Source organism: Larimichthys crocea, chromosome XXII (genome assembly GCF_000972845.2).
Source record: "Larimichthys crocea isolate SSNF chromosome XXII, L_crocea_2.0, whole genome shotgun sequence".
NCBI classification, from domain to species: domain Eukaryota; kingdom Metazoa; phylum Chordata; class Actinopteri; family Sciaenidae; genus Larimichthys; species Larimichthys crocea.
Genome location: NC_040032.1, coordinates 19764248 through 19778037, shown reverse-complemented (window position 1 = coordinate 19778037; position 13790 = coordinate 19764248). Strand labels below are relative to the sequence as shown.

Here is a 13790-nt window from a genome sequence, read left to right as displayed (position 1 = left end):
GCCCTATTAGATTTCGAAAGTTTAAAAGTAAATCTATCTATCTATCTATCTATCTATCTATCTATCTATCTATCGCTTTTGTGTTGTTAGAAAATTTAATGGAAACAATGTACTGCCTGAGCTCACTGTGAAAGGCAACAAAAGAAAGGTTTTCTTCGAGTAAATTCACATTTATGAATATGACATTTCGCCATCAGTATGATGAGACTGATAATACATGTTTCGTTTAAATTTTCTCTATTTTTGTTGAGGGTCAAAGAGCCCAAAGAGTACATCCCTCCAAAACAACTTCAAATCTTTATCAACATTTTTAGCAATAAAGTTACAGATATCAATACACACAGACTTCGGACAAAGGGGCAGTGCCAAAATAAATGAGTAACTCTTTCAATATGTTCAGAACAGATGTATAACATCTATAAATTACTTCAAATGAAATTTCTCTCACTTTATTGGTTAACAGATATCGGTTGGGTAAGAGCCAGATCTTCTTCCAGTCAGTGCATTCCATGAATTTATTCCAGTATGAGACCACATATAGAACTGTAGTGACATCCCATTTAAACAGGAGTCTAATTAATTTGTTGTTATTACCATGGTTACCAGACAAACAAGCTTTCCCTACAGGGTGTCGAACAAGGACAGCAGGGACAAATGTTGGGTTTCCACTCCTGGTTGAGATCTAAATTCAGCAATACTTTAACTCAGAGGTGTCCAAACTTTTTTTTTTACACTACTAGAAATGACCACAGACATTTAGGTTCAGCAGGGTGCTTCAGGGTTTTTATTTTTAAAATATTATTTGAGCACAACATAAAACATTTCATAATGTCACATAGATAGAATGGCATATCATAATAAAACACAGAGCAAACTGTATTACATATACAACAAAATAACAGCTTCCCTGAGGTTAATATTCACAAAGTATGATTGTTATAGTTTATCAGGAAATATCTCAATCACTTTAAGTCGTTTGATGTTACATGATGATGGTGATGATACAGAAACAAGAACTGTTTGTTTTGCCAACATTTTCTAAAACACAACTTATTGTTCCTCTGCTGTGCTCCTGTCTTTTGCACTGAGCTGGGACATTTGGACTTCAAAGATTTTGTCAAATGCACTGTAGTCCACACGAAATGCCCCTTTCTCCAAGGAAATGCACGATTCAAATCGGTGGCCCCAGAGAACCTCATTCTGTGTGTAGGATGTCCTCGCCTGGCAAGTCATACCTGCAACACAACAAAGTGTCACAGGGTCACGTTAATTTGTCACTTTATTGGAAAAAGACAAATTCAGAACAGCATTTGTATCAGGATACTCTAAAAACTGCATTTCTGGCCTTCCATCCAACTTTCCAAACATATTTGACCGTTAAGAACAGAGCTTTGTCAAAAACACTCTGTTGTCTTGTTTCACAATATTATATTTTCAGACAGCAAACACCACAGGGTCTGCTGGTGTTCTGTATCTTCAACAGGCTGTAACTCAGATCCTACACACAACTTGCACCATATGCTTCATTTTGCTGCTGTCCCTCTAGCATAATCTCATTACGTAGCCATAAAATAGCCAAATAGTAAGTAATTTAAATAATTTATTTAACTAATGTCATAAACATTGTTTATCAGACCAGATAATAATTTTTTTTGTTTTGTTTATGATATAAATACTCATACGAACCAGATGCTTCCACAATGCCCTCCAGGATGACGATGATCTCAAAGGTCTCCCTCTTCAAGCGCTCGGACCCCACCTCCCAGAAGGGGCTGTTGTCATTGATGACGTGGGTAATGGTCTGGGGTTCTACCAGGAGCAGCCTGTCTCCCCCAGTGTCGTAACCCAGATTGATTTCTGACTGCTCCAGTGGGATGAACTCGCCCTCCTTGGTCTGCCTGGACTTGATCAGCTTGGCCCGGATCTTGGCATCCACCATGTGGCTCGCTCTCAGATCACCAATGCGGAAGAGCATGCATAGTTTCTCGTCACGCTCACATATGACACAGTGTTTGCTGAAGATCAGTGTCTGGGCTCTTTGTTGTGGCCGGGAGATTTTAACAAACATACAGCCTACCATCAGAGCATCAATAATGGAGCCAAGGATGGATTGGACCATCAGGATAATCACACCCTCAGGGCAGTTAGCCGTCACCATCCTGGAGCCATACCCAATAGTCCTCTGGCTCTCTAATGACAGCAGCAGGGCTGAGAGGAAACTGTCTACATTTTCGTAGCATGCCTTCCACAATGGGTCATGAACATGTGAAAGGTCGTCACGCAGCCAGGCACCAAAGAAGTAGATTCCACCAAAGACCACCCATGTGAGAATGTAGCACATAGTGAAGACAAGAAGGAACCAGCGACACTTGAGGTCCACTAATGTGGTGAAAATATCTGAGATGAAACGACTCTTGTCCGCAATAGGTCCAAGATTGACCCTGCACTTGCCATCCTTGGTGACATAGCGCTGATTGCTGGCAGTGACATGCAATGAATTCTCATCTCCAAGCAGCTTACAGCGCTTCTTGTGACTCTTTGCAACCTGAAGCTTCTCTATTGCAGAGACTGGAATGTTGCTGCTGCCAATGGAGCCTCTTGATTGCCACTTGGTACTGAAACGCTTGAGGTGTCTGCTGCGGTGCGAACGCCGAGGTTTTGAGGTCTCTTCTGTTGGTTCAAGAGGAGCTACTTGGATAGTATGCTGTTGGAGGGGCTCTTGCTGAGCCAAAGTTAAAGCCTGAGAGGACTGGCTGGGACTGCAGGGACTGCGGGTCTGGGAGGGAGAGGCCTCCTGGGATGGCGGAAGTGATGCATTGTTCAAGTTATGGATGAGAGAAGATCTTTCTGTGGTCATCACGGAGGCAAAAGCGGATTTAGGTTTAACCTGAAATGAAGTAAAACAATGCAAAATATTCACAAAATGAACGTTGAGTAGATTCATAAGCTAAGCTTAAAAGTGGGCCTGTGGATACTGCTGATATGACCATATTGTGACAGAAACTGCAGGACACAACCAGTGTTCCGTTTGTGTCCTCGTTATACAAAAGAAGTAACTTGCTCTGGTGTTTGTGAAGTCATGATCTATGATCTCTCCTAAAGGTTGGGACTGGTAATATGATAGATCCTCTATAACTGTTATAGCCAATCTTATCTGGAGTAGAGGTGCTCAATCTGCTGAAATACTAACTTTTAGTATTGGTGAGTTGGGTTGCATCCAAATTATCAGTCAGTCTAATTAGTTTTGGTCTTCTTCTTCTTCTCCTTTCGGCGTTTCCCTTCAGGCGTTGCCACAGCGAATCAGTTGCCTCCATCTAACCCTGTCTTCTGCATCCTCTTCTCTCACACCAGCTACCTTCATGTCCTCTTTCACTGCATCCATAAACCTCTTCTTTGGTCTTCCTCTAGGCCTCCTGTCTGGCATTTCAAAACTCAGCATCCGTCTACCAATATATTCACTATCTCTCAGTCTAATTAGTTTTGGTAAGGTCCCAATATGTTCATGGGCTCTGGCTCTGTAATTCAACAAAAAGGTTGAATTAATTAATTCCTCCTTCTCCCTCATTAAAAAATCCCAAATCTATGAATATTCACTGAAGTCTCTTCTTAGTGTACTGAACACTGGAGGATTCAAATCACCGTTGTGTAAGATGCATACTGGATACCATGATTGGTGGTTGTGTGATGTCACAGAATCATTTAGTATGTACATGTGTAAAAGTGTGAAGCTCAAACAAGCAAAATACATTTCAGAGTGTTGGGGGGCTTTAAATAACACATCACATAGTATGATATAGAAAGCTGTACCTTGTAAATGTATGGAGCGTAACGGACTGATTCTGGCTGTGGTCTGGGTAAGTATGGCAGCAGATATTTAGCAGTGAGAGTCTGCGTTGGGGGAATGGTGTTCCTGCGGGGCTCAAACCTCACGGGGCTCCTGATGTGACTGGTGTGCTGAACGTTTTGTAGCGTCTCTCTGCTGCACATCACAGTGGAGATCATTGCCGAGGTCTCGATTACTCCTCAAGTTTGGCCTCTGTTTGGGCAACAACATTAAAAATCCTATTACATTTTCAACAACTGCTACAGAGTTGCATGGTAGCTAAATCTTTCTTGTTAGTGTTGCTTCAATACTCTTCCAAGGGTTTGACAAGGGTTTGTGTAAATACATAAAATACAGTGATAACAGCACTTGTTATTTATTTATCTTACATCCTGAATTGGGTTGGTATATGATGATGTGCCAAAAGCAAATGTTGCTTTACTTCCTTATCAGCATAACATGAGGTTTCATCAGTCGGAAGTGGGCTGATCAGCGTCTCAGTCACTGCTACAACTTATTACACATGTAGAGATTATCACTAATCCTCAACATTAATCGGTGAAACATCAAGGAACACGGTGGATTTGAAAAGATTACTGACTGTGTTTGCCAGAAGGCTTAGAGAAAGTATTGTCCAGATGAAACCAAATGAACTGTGGTAAATTCACTTGTTTCTTGTGAAAATATTTAAACAGGCTGTGTTTGTTCGTTGTATCACAGCCTACTGTCAGTGATCACAACACACAGACACGCTCACATACAATATTCTCCTAGGAAAGACAGAGCTGATAATAAATGGAGAACATGGACTTAAGACTGCAATCATTTGAAATGAAACATAGTTTCAAGTATTGTATTGTTCATGTGCTCGTAATTGTCATTCATCATTTCCATTGGACCTTGGGAAATAATGTTTTATTCTTAAGATGAGTAAGGGGAACTATTATAACATACTGTACAGCATGTCATTTCTACTATTATTTAAAAATCGGCTTTCACCTGCTTGAGTGTCTACTTATTATTTAATCACCATATTATATAATTCAATTCATTATGATTACTAGTATTGTAATGCATTATTATTATCATTATTATTCCAGCATATATATATATATATATATATAGATTAAATATGTCCTATCCATACATAAATGTGAGTAGCATGAAAAATGTAATGTATAAGTAAACACAAACATATGCTATAGTTTATATGTGGAATTATTATACACAAATATATTTAATATAAATTATAATTTTACATTTATTTGATTTATTTATTTGAAACAACAGCACTGAATTCTGTTACACATCTATGATTGTATTTATAGTACAGTAAACAATAATAAAAAAAAAACTTAAATGTGCAGACATCTCCTATGAAATTTCCTGAAGGGAACAATGTAATTAAGTACTAATCATTGAGAAAGAACAACTCTGAATTTTATAGATTTCACATTTTTGTTTTTCAGCTGACCTTATAGTGCACTAACTGAAGTTCAATCATTTAGAGCAGATACAGTAATCAATAAGTAATTGATCAAAAATGCCAAGCATCGCTGGTTTGTTGCTTTTCCCTGTCTTGGATTATCATCTGTCAAATATTTTTGAGCTTTGAACTGTTACTTGGACAAAACAAATCCTTAAAATAATCACACCTTTTCTGACCTCTTCTACTTATATTACTGCTCCTGAGAACAGCATTAGAAAAAATAAAAATAACCACATACCTCTGTGAAGCATAGCTGGAGATGAATACAGCTGCTGTCAGAGCTTAATTTCCTTGTTGGATTCATCAGGTTTGATCAGACGAAGGAGGAGACTTGGAGTGAGTGAGGAGCTGCTGTGTGACTGTCCAGCTGTTTGTCTCCTCCCCGCCACATGAATACTGAAGACGTTTTAACCCAAAAGCACTGTATGTGGCCTCGGCACCTTTGTGTCAATAGATCGTCTTGTGTCATCACATCAGGTCACTTTATTATAATTCTATGTAAACAAACTAAATTACAAAATTACAAAATCAGCCAGATTCTTCTTCGCATCCAAACATGGCTCAAAGTTTCAACACCAAATATTTGTATCTGTACTTTCAGGAAAACTTTAAAGAAAAGTTTGACCTTTTGAAACTCCAAGGTCAGGAAAACGGGGGGGGAAACAGATTTCGTTCAGCACCACCAAAGCTCACTAACTAATCTTATTTGGTTTATTTAGTGCATACAGAACTGTAGATGGGGACAGGAGGAGCCAACGATAAAACCAGAGTAACAAAATATCATGTACCGGGATGTGGTATGCCATGCCATCACGATCACCTTCATATTCATTAAAAACAAAGTTTGCAAAAACACTCAGAAAAGTATTTTGGTTTATTTGAACAAGTAATATATACATTAGAGAAGAGCTGAGTTAAATAGCTTGTACAACAAAATTCTTGAGAGATGCAAGCTCCAGAGTATCTTTGTTAGAGCGAAATCGTCATTTAGAATCACACAAATATATTTTCCGTCGAAAACAAACTCTCGCTTCTGAAAACAAGCTACAGATGAAGTTTGATTAACAATGTGCAGCAAAGTTAACCCCCGGATACAACGTCACGTGTCAACAGATGGCAGGACACCGGTTACACAACCTCAGTTGGCTTTGTAGTGGTAAACCCACAAAGCTATAGCTGAGGCTGTGGGATGCTGATGTAAAGAAGCCTTCATGTAATCTCTGTGGGACTAATTGCAGTCTGAGAAGGAACATATCCCACAGATTGATTAAAACCAGCTTATACCCTCAGCGACAGCACCTCCATCAGACAGGGCAGCCATTTCTCTGTGAAAAACTGGTCAACTTCTATACATATAAATGTATATATTTTAATGAGACGAAATGGAAATGAATAAAGGCATGAATCAGGTTTTCCTCTGGAAGAAAAAGTGCTATAGTATCTTGTTTATTTGCTCTATTTGATTTTAGTCAGAGCGACAGCTCTTCTCTCTGTGTTCTGAAACAACGCTCGGATCAGATTCTTCACCTCAGAACTGGAGAACTCCATCGCCAGAGGACCTTTACCATCAGACCACCTGTGGAGAGGAATCAGACAATCAACCAAGTGCTCACAGACAGATATACAAACACCATGATGTAACCTTCTTTCAATGCCAAAGGTGTGTTTGCTCTTCATTACAGTTGAAGTTTCCTTCTTACCTGTCGACTATCTCCTGCAGGTTGGCCCGGAGCACGATGACCAGCTCCTTGAAGGTGCCCCACTTCTTCACGTAGAGTGGAACTTCCTCCTGATATTTCTTGTTCTTGTGTTCCTCAGCCAGAGGAATGAAGACCAGTGGACCCTCCTCGATGATGGTTTGGCACAGCGTGTGGAGGTGCTCGCCATCCTCAGAGGAAATATCCTGTAAGACCGGTGTAAGAACAGATCTTCAGCAATCATTTTGATGCTACACTCACTCGTAATCAGGTAACGGGTGACTCTTTCATTCCCAGTTTACCCCATACACTTGTTTATGCTCTTTAACTTCAGGCTCCGGGCAGACAGGGAGTGATGCTGGAATGGGCATCAGAGCTAAGAAAGCGAGCAACATAGCAAGGCTCGGTAGAGGTCGAACATGGCAGACAAATCGAGAAGGATGATGGAGGAAGCCAAGAAGAGAAAAAGGAGACTGCTCGAGTGAGAGACTGTCCGACAAATCTGGAACTGGCTTTTAGTCGCTGGCGAGAGCATCGTGACATAAAAGGCTGAAAGCATATTGCACTTCTTGCTGTTGGACTAGTAAGTAATATTAGCTGGCTGCTATATCTTGTGATGCTGCACTTATAATCATAACAAACACATGGGTACAGCTGTCCATACTTATGACAGTGGTATTGCATTGCAGTGATATTATAAAACAAAACAAAAGACAAACCTCCAGCATCATGATTTTAGCAATGACTTCTGTGATGGCTGTATTGAGGAAGCTGCCCATGGCTTTACAATAGATGCTGACTGGTAGCACATCCTGCCAAACTGTCCCCAACTGCTTCAACTGATGGATGACCTGCAATCAAACAAACAGATGATCACTGTTCGAGTGAAAAGCACTGAATAGATGAAGCACTGAATGCACTGCAGTGTCACAGCTGAAGGGCTGAGTTGGCATCGCAACAAAAGTCTTTCCTCTTACCTGTCTTACTGCTTTGCTAGCTGCGATGTAGTTGTCTTCGTCGTCCAGGTTGCAGAAGTTGTGAGCGGTGGAAAGTCTTTCCAACAGTTCGGCTCTCTGGACATTCATCTGTGCCAAGAAACACTGAGCTCCTAGAGGAAAAAAAAAAGAGAAAATAGTGCTCAGTAATATATGTAAATTAGATATTCAAATTTTGGCAATGTGGCCAAAAGTTGGAGAACTCTTTGATTACCCAGTTTCCTGAATATGGGCACCATGTCAACAAACGTTGCAACGCCATCACTGAGAGGCTGCGGCAGGTGAGCTCTGAAATAGTGACCCAGGGTGAGCAGGTGGTGTGCCATGTACATGCAGTTGTTGTGCTGGATGGCAGCCAAGTGAGGGAACTTGAGCAGGTTCTCCCTGGATTGAGTAGCAGAGAAACAAGGGACAACCGTTTACACCTTTAGGGAAAAACGTGTTGGTTTGATCTGCTGTGTGTTACATGACACAAACATCCTTACTTGTGGTACGTCGGCACAACATCGTAGAACAGCTGGAAGATGTTTCTTACAGTGAAGAAGAGTTGTAGCGCGCTGAAAAGAACGACAGAAAGATTACAACACTTACTCACTGGTGATGTTGTGACGAGCCTCGCCCCTCCCTGGCCAGTAGCCTGAACACAGTAAGGTCTTTGAGCACTGTGACATACCATTGTGTGGAGCTTCCGACGGCTTCACACAGAGTGTTGACTGCCAGCTCCATCAGCTGCTGCACTGACTCACTGATGCGACAGGGTGGTATGCACAGACTCCACGCAGACAGCTGCTTTGTGTTCTCCATTATAATCTCATCCTGTGTGGTCTCCTGCTTCACCTTCACCTTCACCTCTAGCTTGGGAAGACACAGCTTGTAGTCTGGTGTGATCTAACAGAAAGATAGAACAGAGGTAATTAAATACGACATGGGAGGTATGTAAAGCCGGACTGCAGTATAGTGCAATCTAATACAATAGAAGATATAGAACTGGTATACTTTGGTACTTTGGTATAGAACTTTATACCAAAGTGAATAACACACTTGTTTAATGTTTCCCATTTGGCATTTCAGATGGCAACTGAATCTACCAGTCTCCAGTTTATTTATGGAGACACTCAGCTCCAGCTTTCACATACTTTGACAGTGTTGTGCATCTTGGAGGTCATGAGTTTGCGGGCTGCCACGATGACATCCTTGCACTTCTTGCTGGCAAAGTGACAGTTGACATCTCTGGCATATTTGAGCAGCTCTGTGGAATCACCCTGCAGAAACTCCATCTCCTTCAGAGACTTCTCAAACTCCTCCGTTTCCTTGATCACCTTGAATGCACACGACAAAAAAAATACATTCAGTAAAAATAGAATTCTCCTCAACGGACACTCATGTGACACAGACTAAAATAATCTCTCAGAACAACAGGACAAAGACACAATTCTTGTCTATTTGGACAACAGCTCACAAAAGTTACCACGGAATATTTTCATTATGTATTACAATATGATTATACTACACAAACTGGTGTTAGGTCATACAATGTTGTATTTCTCCAGCTGGCTGCTGTTGGTCGGGATGGAGTAGAGCAGACACTCGTGGATGATGCACTGGGAAATTTCCTCCCAAATCAGCTCCCCCAAGATGGCAGAGAGCTTTTTATTGCCAATGGACACATCTGAAAAATAACAGAACATTTGTAACACATGGTTCTATTGATCTAACTGGTTTGGGAATGAGAGCCATAAATGACACATATACCTCATAAGCCATGAAGATGTGACAGTAAATCATGACAAATGAGTTCTATATGAGTCTGGTCGTACTGTACCTAGCAGGTATGTGTGCAGTGTCTTGAGCACCAGCAGCAGTTTGCTGTAGACCTGTGAAGGTGTAGACTTCTCTTGGTCGCTCTCCTCTAAACACTGTAAGGCCAGGGTGATTCCCTCATCCTGCTGCTCTGTTACCCTCACTGACAGTGATGGGTACATCACCAACGGCTTCAACATGGTCTTCAACAGCACCTGATCTGGACAACAATAACAGAAACGAGTCCTGATCAGGTTTTAACCTTGGATATGTTGTGCTTTAGATTTATATCGATAGAATAATTCATATTTATCAGGTTAATTGTAAGTCGCTGTCTGGAAGGTTTGAAAACACACTAGATAATAAGAGATTATGAAAGTAGTGCACATTTCACAGGGAGTAGTGTTGCTCTTACTGAAGAGTTTGATCTTATGCTGAAGGTCTCCCTGGATGGCCAGAGCTTGCAGGACGCAGCACAGCAGAGCGGGTGGTTTCGGTTCACTGTCCTTACTGCAAGCTTGTCTCAGGTTCAGCTCCACCTTCAGGAATGACTTCAGATCTGCAGGCTCAAGTGCTACACAACAAATCCCACAGTCGCTGCTAAGCCATACACGTCATGTTGCTATGTTAATGCGTCAATTCTGTGCGAGCTGGCTGATAATGTTCTGTGACAATGGTTGGTTTGCAGCCTGCACAACCTTCACATGTAATGTATACTTACATGTAAACATTGTACAGAAGAAAAGCAACTCTAGGGAAAGTCTCTGTACCTTTAAGATAACACTGTACACAGTTCAGCTTAGATAAAACTACTTTTTGCAGCAAAAAGTTCGCACTCAGCAAATGGAGCACAGTATATTTTCTAAAATTCTATTAGTACCACATCAGCCACACATATTGAGAAACTTTCTGAGGAAGTCTTACCCTTTGAAGGCGGTAATCTCCAGATGATGAGGCCCTTCCATTCATCTCCCAGGTGGTAAATTAAGTTTTCTCTCTGCACTGTTAACTCTGAGCTGAGAGCACTGAGCAGTGGGAGCTGAGTAGCCTTCCAGCCCTTGAGTGAATCCACACTGGCCCTTGCCTGGAAAATAAATATTACCTATCAATCAGTGCACAAAGTCCACGAGGTGAAAAGTGCAGACAGAGTGACTTTTTTTTTTTTTTTTTTTTAATGGAAGAAAGCTACACACGCAATGCAACAAAGATGATGTTTTCATGTTTTCAGGTGTATTGCAGGAGTCAGCCTGTCTAAACGTTTAACAGACATACAGAATTATCTAAATTAGCTTGATTAGGGCGTCACAATGTCAATGTTCGATTAATTGCTTAGCCCTAGTTCAGATAAGAGGTAAGGCTGCTGTAAGCAGGTCTTACCCGTTCCAGCTGGTTGGCTGCGTCGACATACTTCTTGTCCAGTAAAGCGTTGTTTAACTCCTCCATTGCATTGTGAAACTGACACACACAGAAGGTACGACGGAAGAAACATTTAGACACGTTGAATGTAATACAACACCCTGACACTATAAATTTATAACTACATATTCCGTCATATTTTACTTCATAAAAGTTGTATGTTAAATAAATGTCATACCTCTTTTAGGTGTCTAAGCATTTTTATGATGATAGTGTTTTTCTCCAGCTGTTGCTTCAGCATTGCATACTCCGTCACAGCCACGTGGATATTCTGCTGGATCTGTGTCCACATAAACCAAACTGTTAAAAACTATGGCCTAATCTTTCAGGGGACCTGGATCAAATATAGAAACAGTACCACTCATACCTCATTCTCAACGCAGTTTTTAAGGACATCCATTTCTTTGGAGACTTCATCAACCTGGACCATTAGCTCCTCTGATCCTTGAAGACTAAGTAGGAATTCAGAATACCTCTTGTTTATCATGTCACATACTTCTTCCTGTGAAAAACACATTAAGATAAAAAAAAAAGAGGATTAATAGATACATTGCAACCATACAGACATTTTGCTTTAATCCCAGAGCATGACAGTGTATAATTTACAACTCTCATCCACTTGTAAAACAGCAGTTTGTGTAAATAATTGGTAATAATCTGTTTTTTTTTCATATATATTATTACTTTAAAGCAACACATTATGGGTGATACTGTCTATTACAGAGCAATACAAGAAAGAAAGAGAGGGAATCTGTAGCTATAATAACTATGAAGTTTAAAAAAAATACATCCAATCAAAGATATTCAATTTACAATAACATAAAGCAGATCCAAAACATCGCTGGAGAATGGCTGTAATTTCTATTTGATGATGATGATGGATGGGTCTTCTTTTGTGCTAACCACCAGCTAACAGCTATCGAGTAAAGTCATTTTTGTCTGTCCAGATGCTTCATAATAAACTTCATGATGCGACACGGCGATCTACTGTAAGCCAGTGTGAGTACTGCAGATATAAATATATAAAAACACGCAACGTGACAGTTTTACAGACTATAAAAGGAGCCACGTAGTCACAACTTCACATATGGCTGGCTAATAGCTCGTCATCGGAAATGTTGCGAATCAAACTAGTCTGTATTATCTAACGGTGTGTCTCATGTTTATCTGCAGCTGCTTGTGAAGTCCAGTCTAGTTAATGTTAGCTCAAAGGATCAGTGAAGTTTCGTTAGCGCTAACAGCTAGTTCAAACTTTACTTAGCTTAGCTCACGCTATGTTAGCCAGCTGCTGGATTTACCTTCGTGTCTTCCACCTTCCGCGACATTTTGCTTATTTTACCGGACAAGTCCTCTTTCTCCAGTTTGCCAGAGCTGGCGAGCACTTCGGTAACAAACGACGCCATGGTGTGCAGTAATGTTTTAATGATTTTACAAAACTAGAACAGCTCAGCACGACAACAACCCCCAGGACCCGCCAGCTGCTCTGATTGGTCGGCTTCTCTCACTTCTTCTTCGGTTCATGTTTAAACGATGATTTTCTAAACCGTGTTTGTCGTTAGCGCCACCAAGTGTTAGGGTGGTGTTTATGCGGAATAACAGCGGCCCCGCAGCCACCAGGAGCAAGTTCAGCCTCAGTATATTTTGGGAGAATTAAAAATACCAGCCAGGCAAAGCAACTCATTTGTTGTGTGAAGCACTTCTATGCTTAAAAAGGCATATAAGCCTTATTATAAGTTATAAGTCAAACTAAGCTGCTATGATAGGGGAGCTGTGACTTGTGTTAATCAACTATTAAACACTACTAGATGCTGGTTTCTTGCAGATTTATTCAAGATAATTTTGCTTTTGCTGATTTCTGTTGATCTTGTGCAGTGGCCTTTTACTATAAAGGAGGTGTTGGTTTATAATCCCCAAACTTGAGACCTCTGTTGAAATGAATGATTTATCTGGCTGTACACCTCCACAGTTTGTCCGGTGAGAACGATGAATATGATGGTGACACTCTCTGTTCTTCAGAATTGTTTATTTAAGAATTGAAATAGTAGGTATGTGTGTGTGTGGTAACTGCAAAGACAATAAGAAAAGTACGTAAACAAATATGAAATTTTAAACATCTGAAATACTAATGAATAAAAACAACATGATATGAAATAATCAGAATAACAAGTACTAATAATGACATATCTGATGATGAAGTGAGACAGGTGATAAAACGCACAGAAACACCACATGTGATAAAATGAACAAACTAAATACAGTACTCAGTTCTTATAGACGCACACAGAATATGAAAAGGAAAAAAAAACACTGTCGAAAATATGAAAGGGAGCGGTAAGTCCAACTGAACTAAAGAAGTGCCAGCAGTGTCTCCCGGAATCACAACTGAAAAGAAAAAAAGAGCCTGCAAAAGGTCTCTTCAATTAAGGCACAATTACCGAACTGTCATCGGTCCAGGCAGTCATTGAGACCTTATGCACATTGAATGGTGCATGGTTTAGGTGAGGGGGTGACCTTCTGAACAGTTACACTTTTTTGTTTTTTTATTGTTTGCACATTAATATGAATACTGG

General features: G+C 40.5%; 2 protein-coding genes across 2 annotated transcripts; both read right to left on the bottom strand.

Annotated features, from left to right (window-relative positions):
• Positions 1-774: 774 nt before the first annotated feature.
• Positions 775-6040, bottom strand: LOC104918977 (G protein-activated inward rectifier potassium channel 3). Its single transcript, XM_019265770.2, has 4 exons — positions 5551-6040; positions 3808-4036; positions 1687-2887; positions 775-1235 (listed from the first exon to the last, which is right to left on the bottom strand). Exons 2-4 carry the CDS (start codon positions 4000-4002, stop codon positions 1051-1053), a joined length of 1581 nt encoding a protein of 526 aa, XP_019121315.2. The 5' UTR covers positions 4003-4036; positions 5551-6040; the 3' UTR covers positions 775-1050.
• Positions 6041-6168: 128 nt separating this feature from the next.
• On the bottom strand, positions 6169-12728 carry zw10 (zw10 kinetochore protein). The gene is made up of 16 exons (XM_010730863.3): positions 12519-12728; positions 11588-11722; positions 11399-11500; positions 11182-11259; positions 10729-10888; positions 10220-10378; positions 9827-10024; positions 9537-9673; positions 9141-9323; positions 8678-8892; positions 8490-8561; positions 8219-8388; positions 7987-8117; positions 7729-7860; positions 7013-7215; positions 6169-6888 (listed from the first exon to the last, which is right to left on the bottom strand). The coding sequence occupies exons 1-16, from the start codon at positions 12621-12623 to the stop codon at positions 6768-6770; spliced, it is 2301 nt and encodes a 766-aa protein (XP_010729165.3). The 5' UTR covers positions 12624-12728; the 3' UTR covers positions 6169-6767.
• Between the last annotated feature and the right edge of the window lie 1062 nt (positions 12729-13790).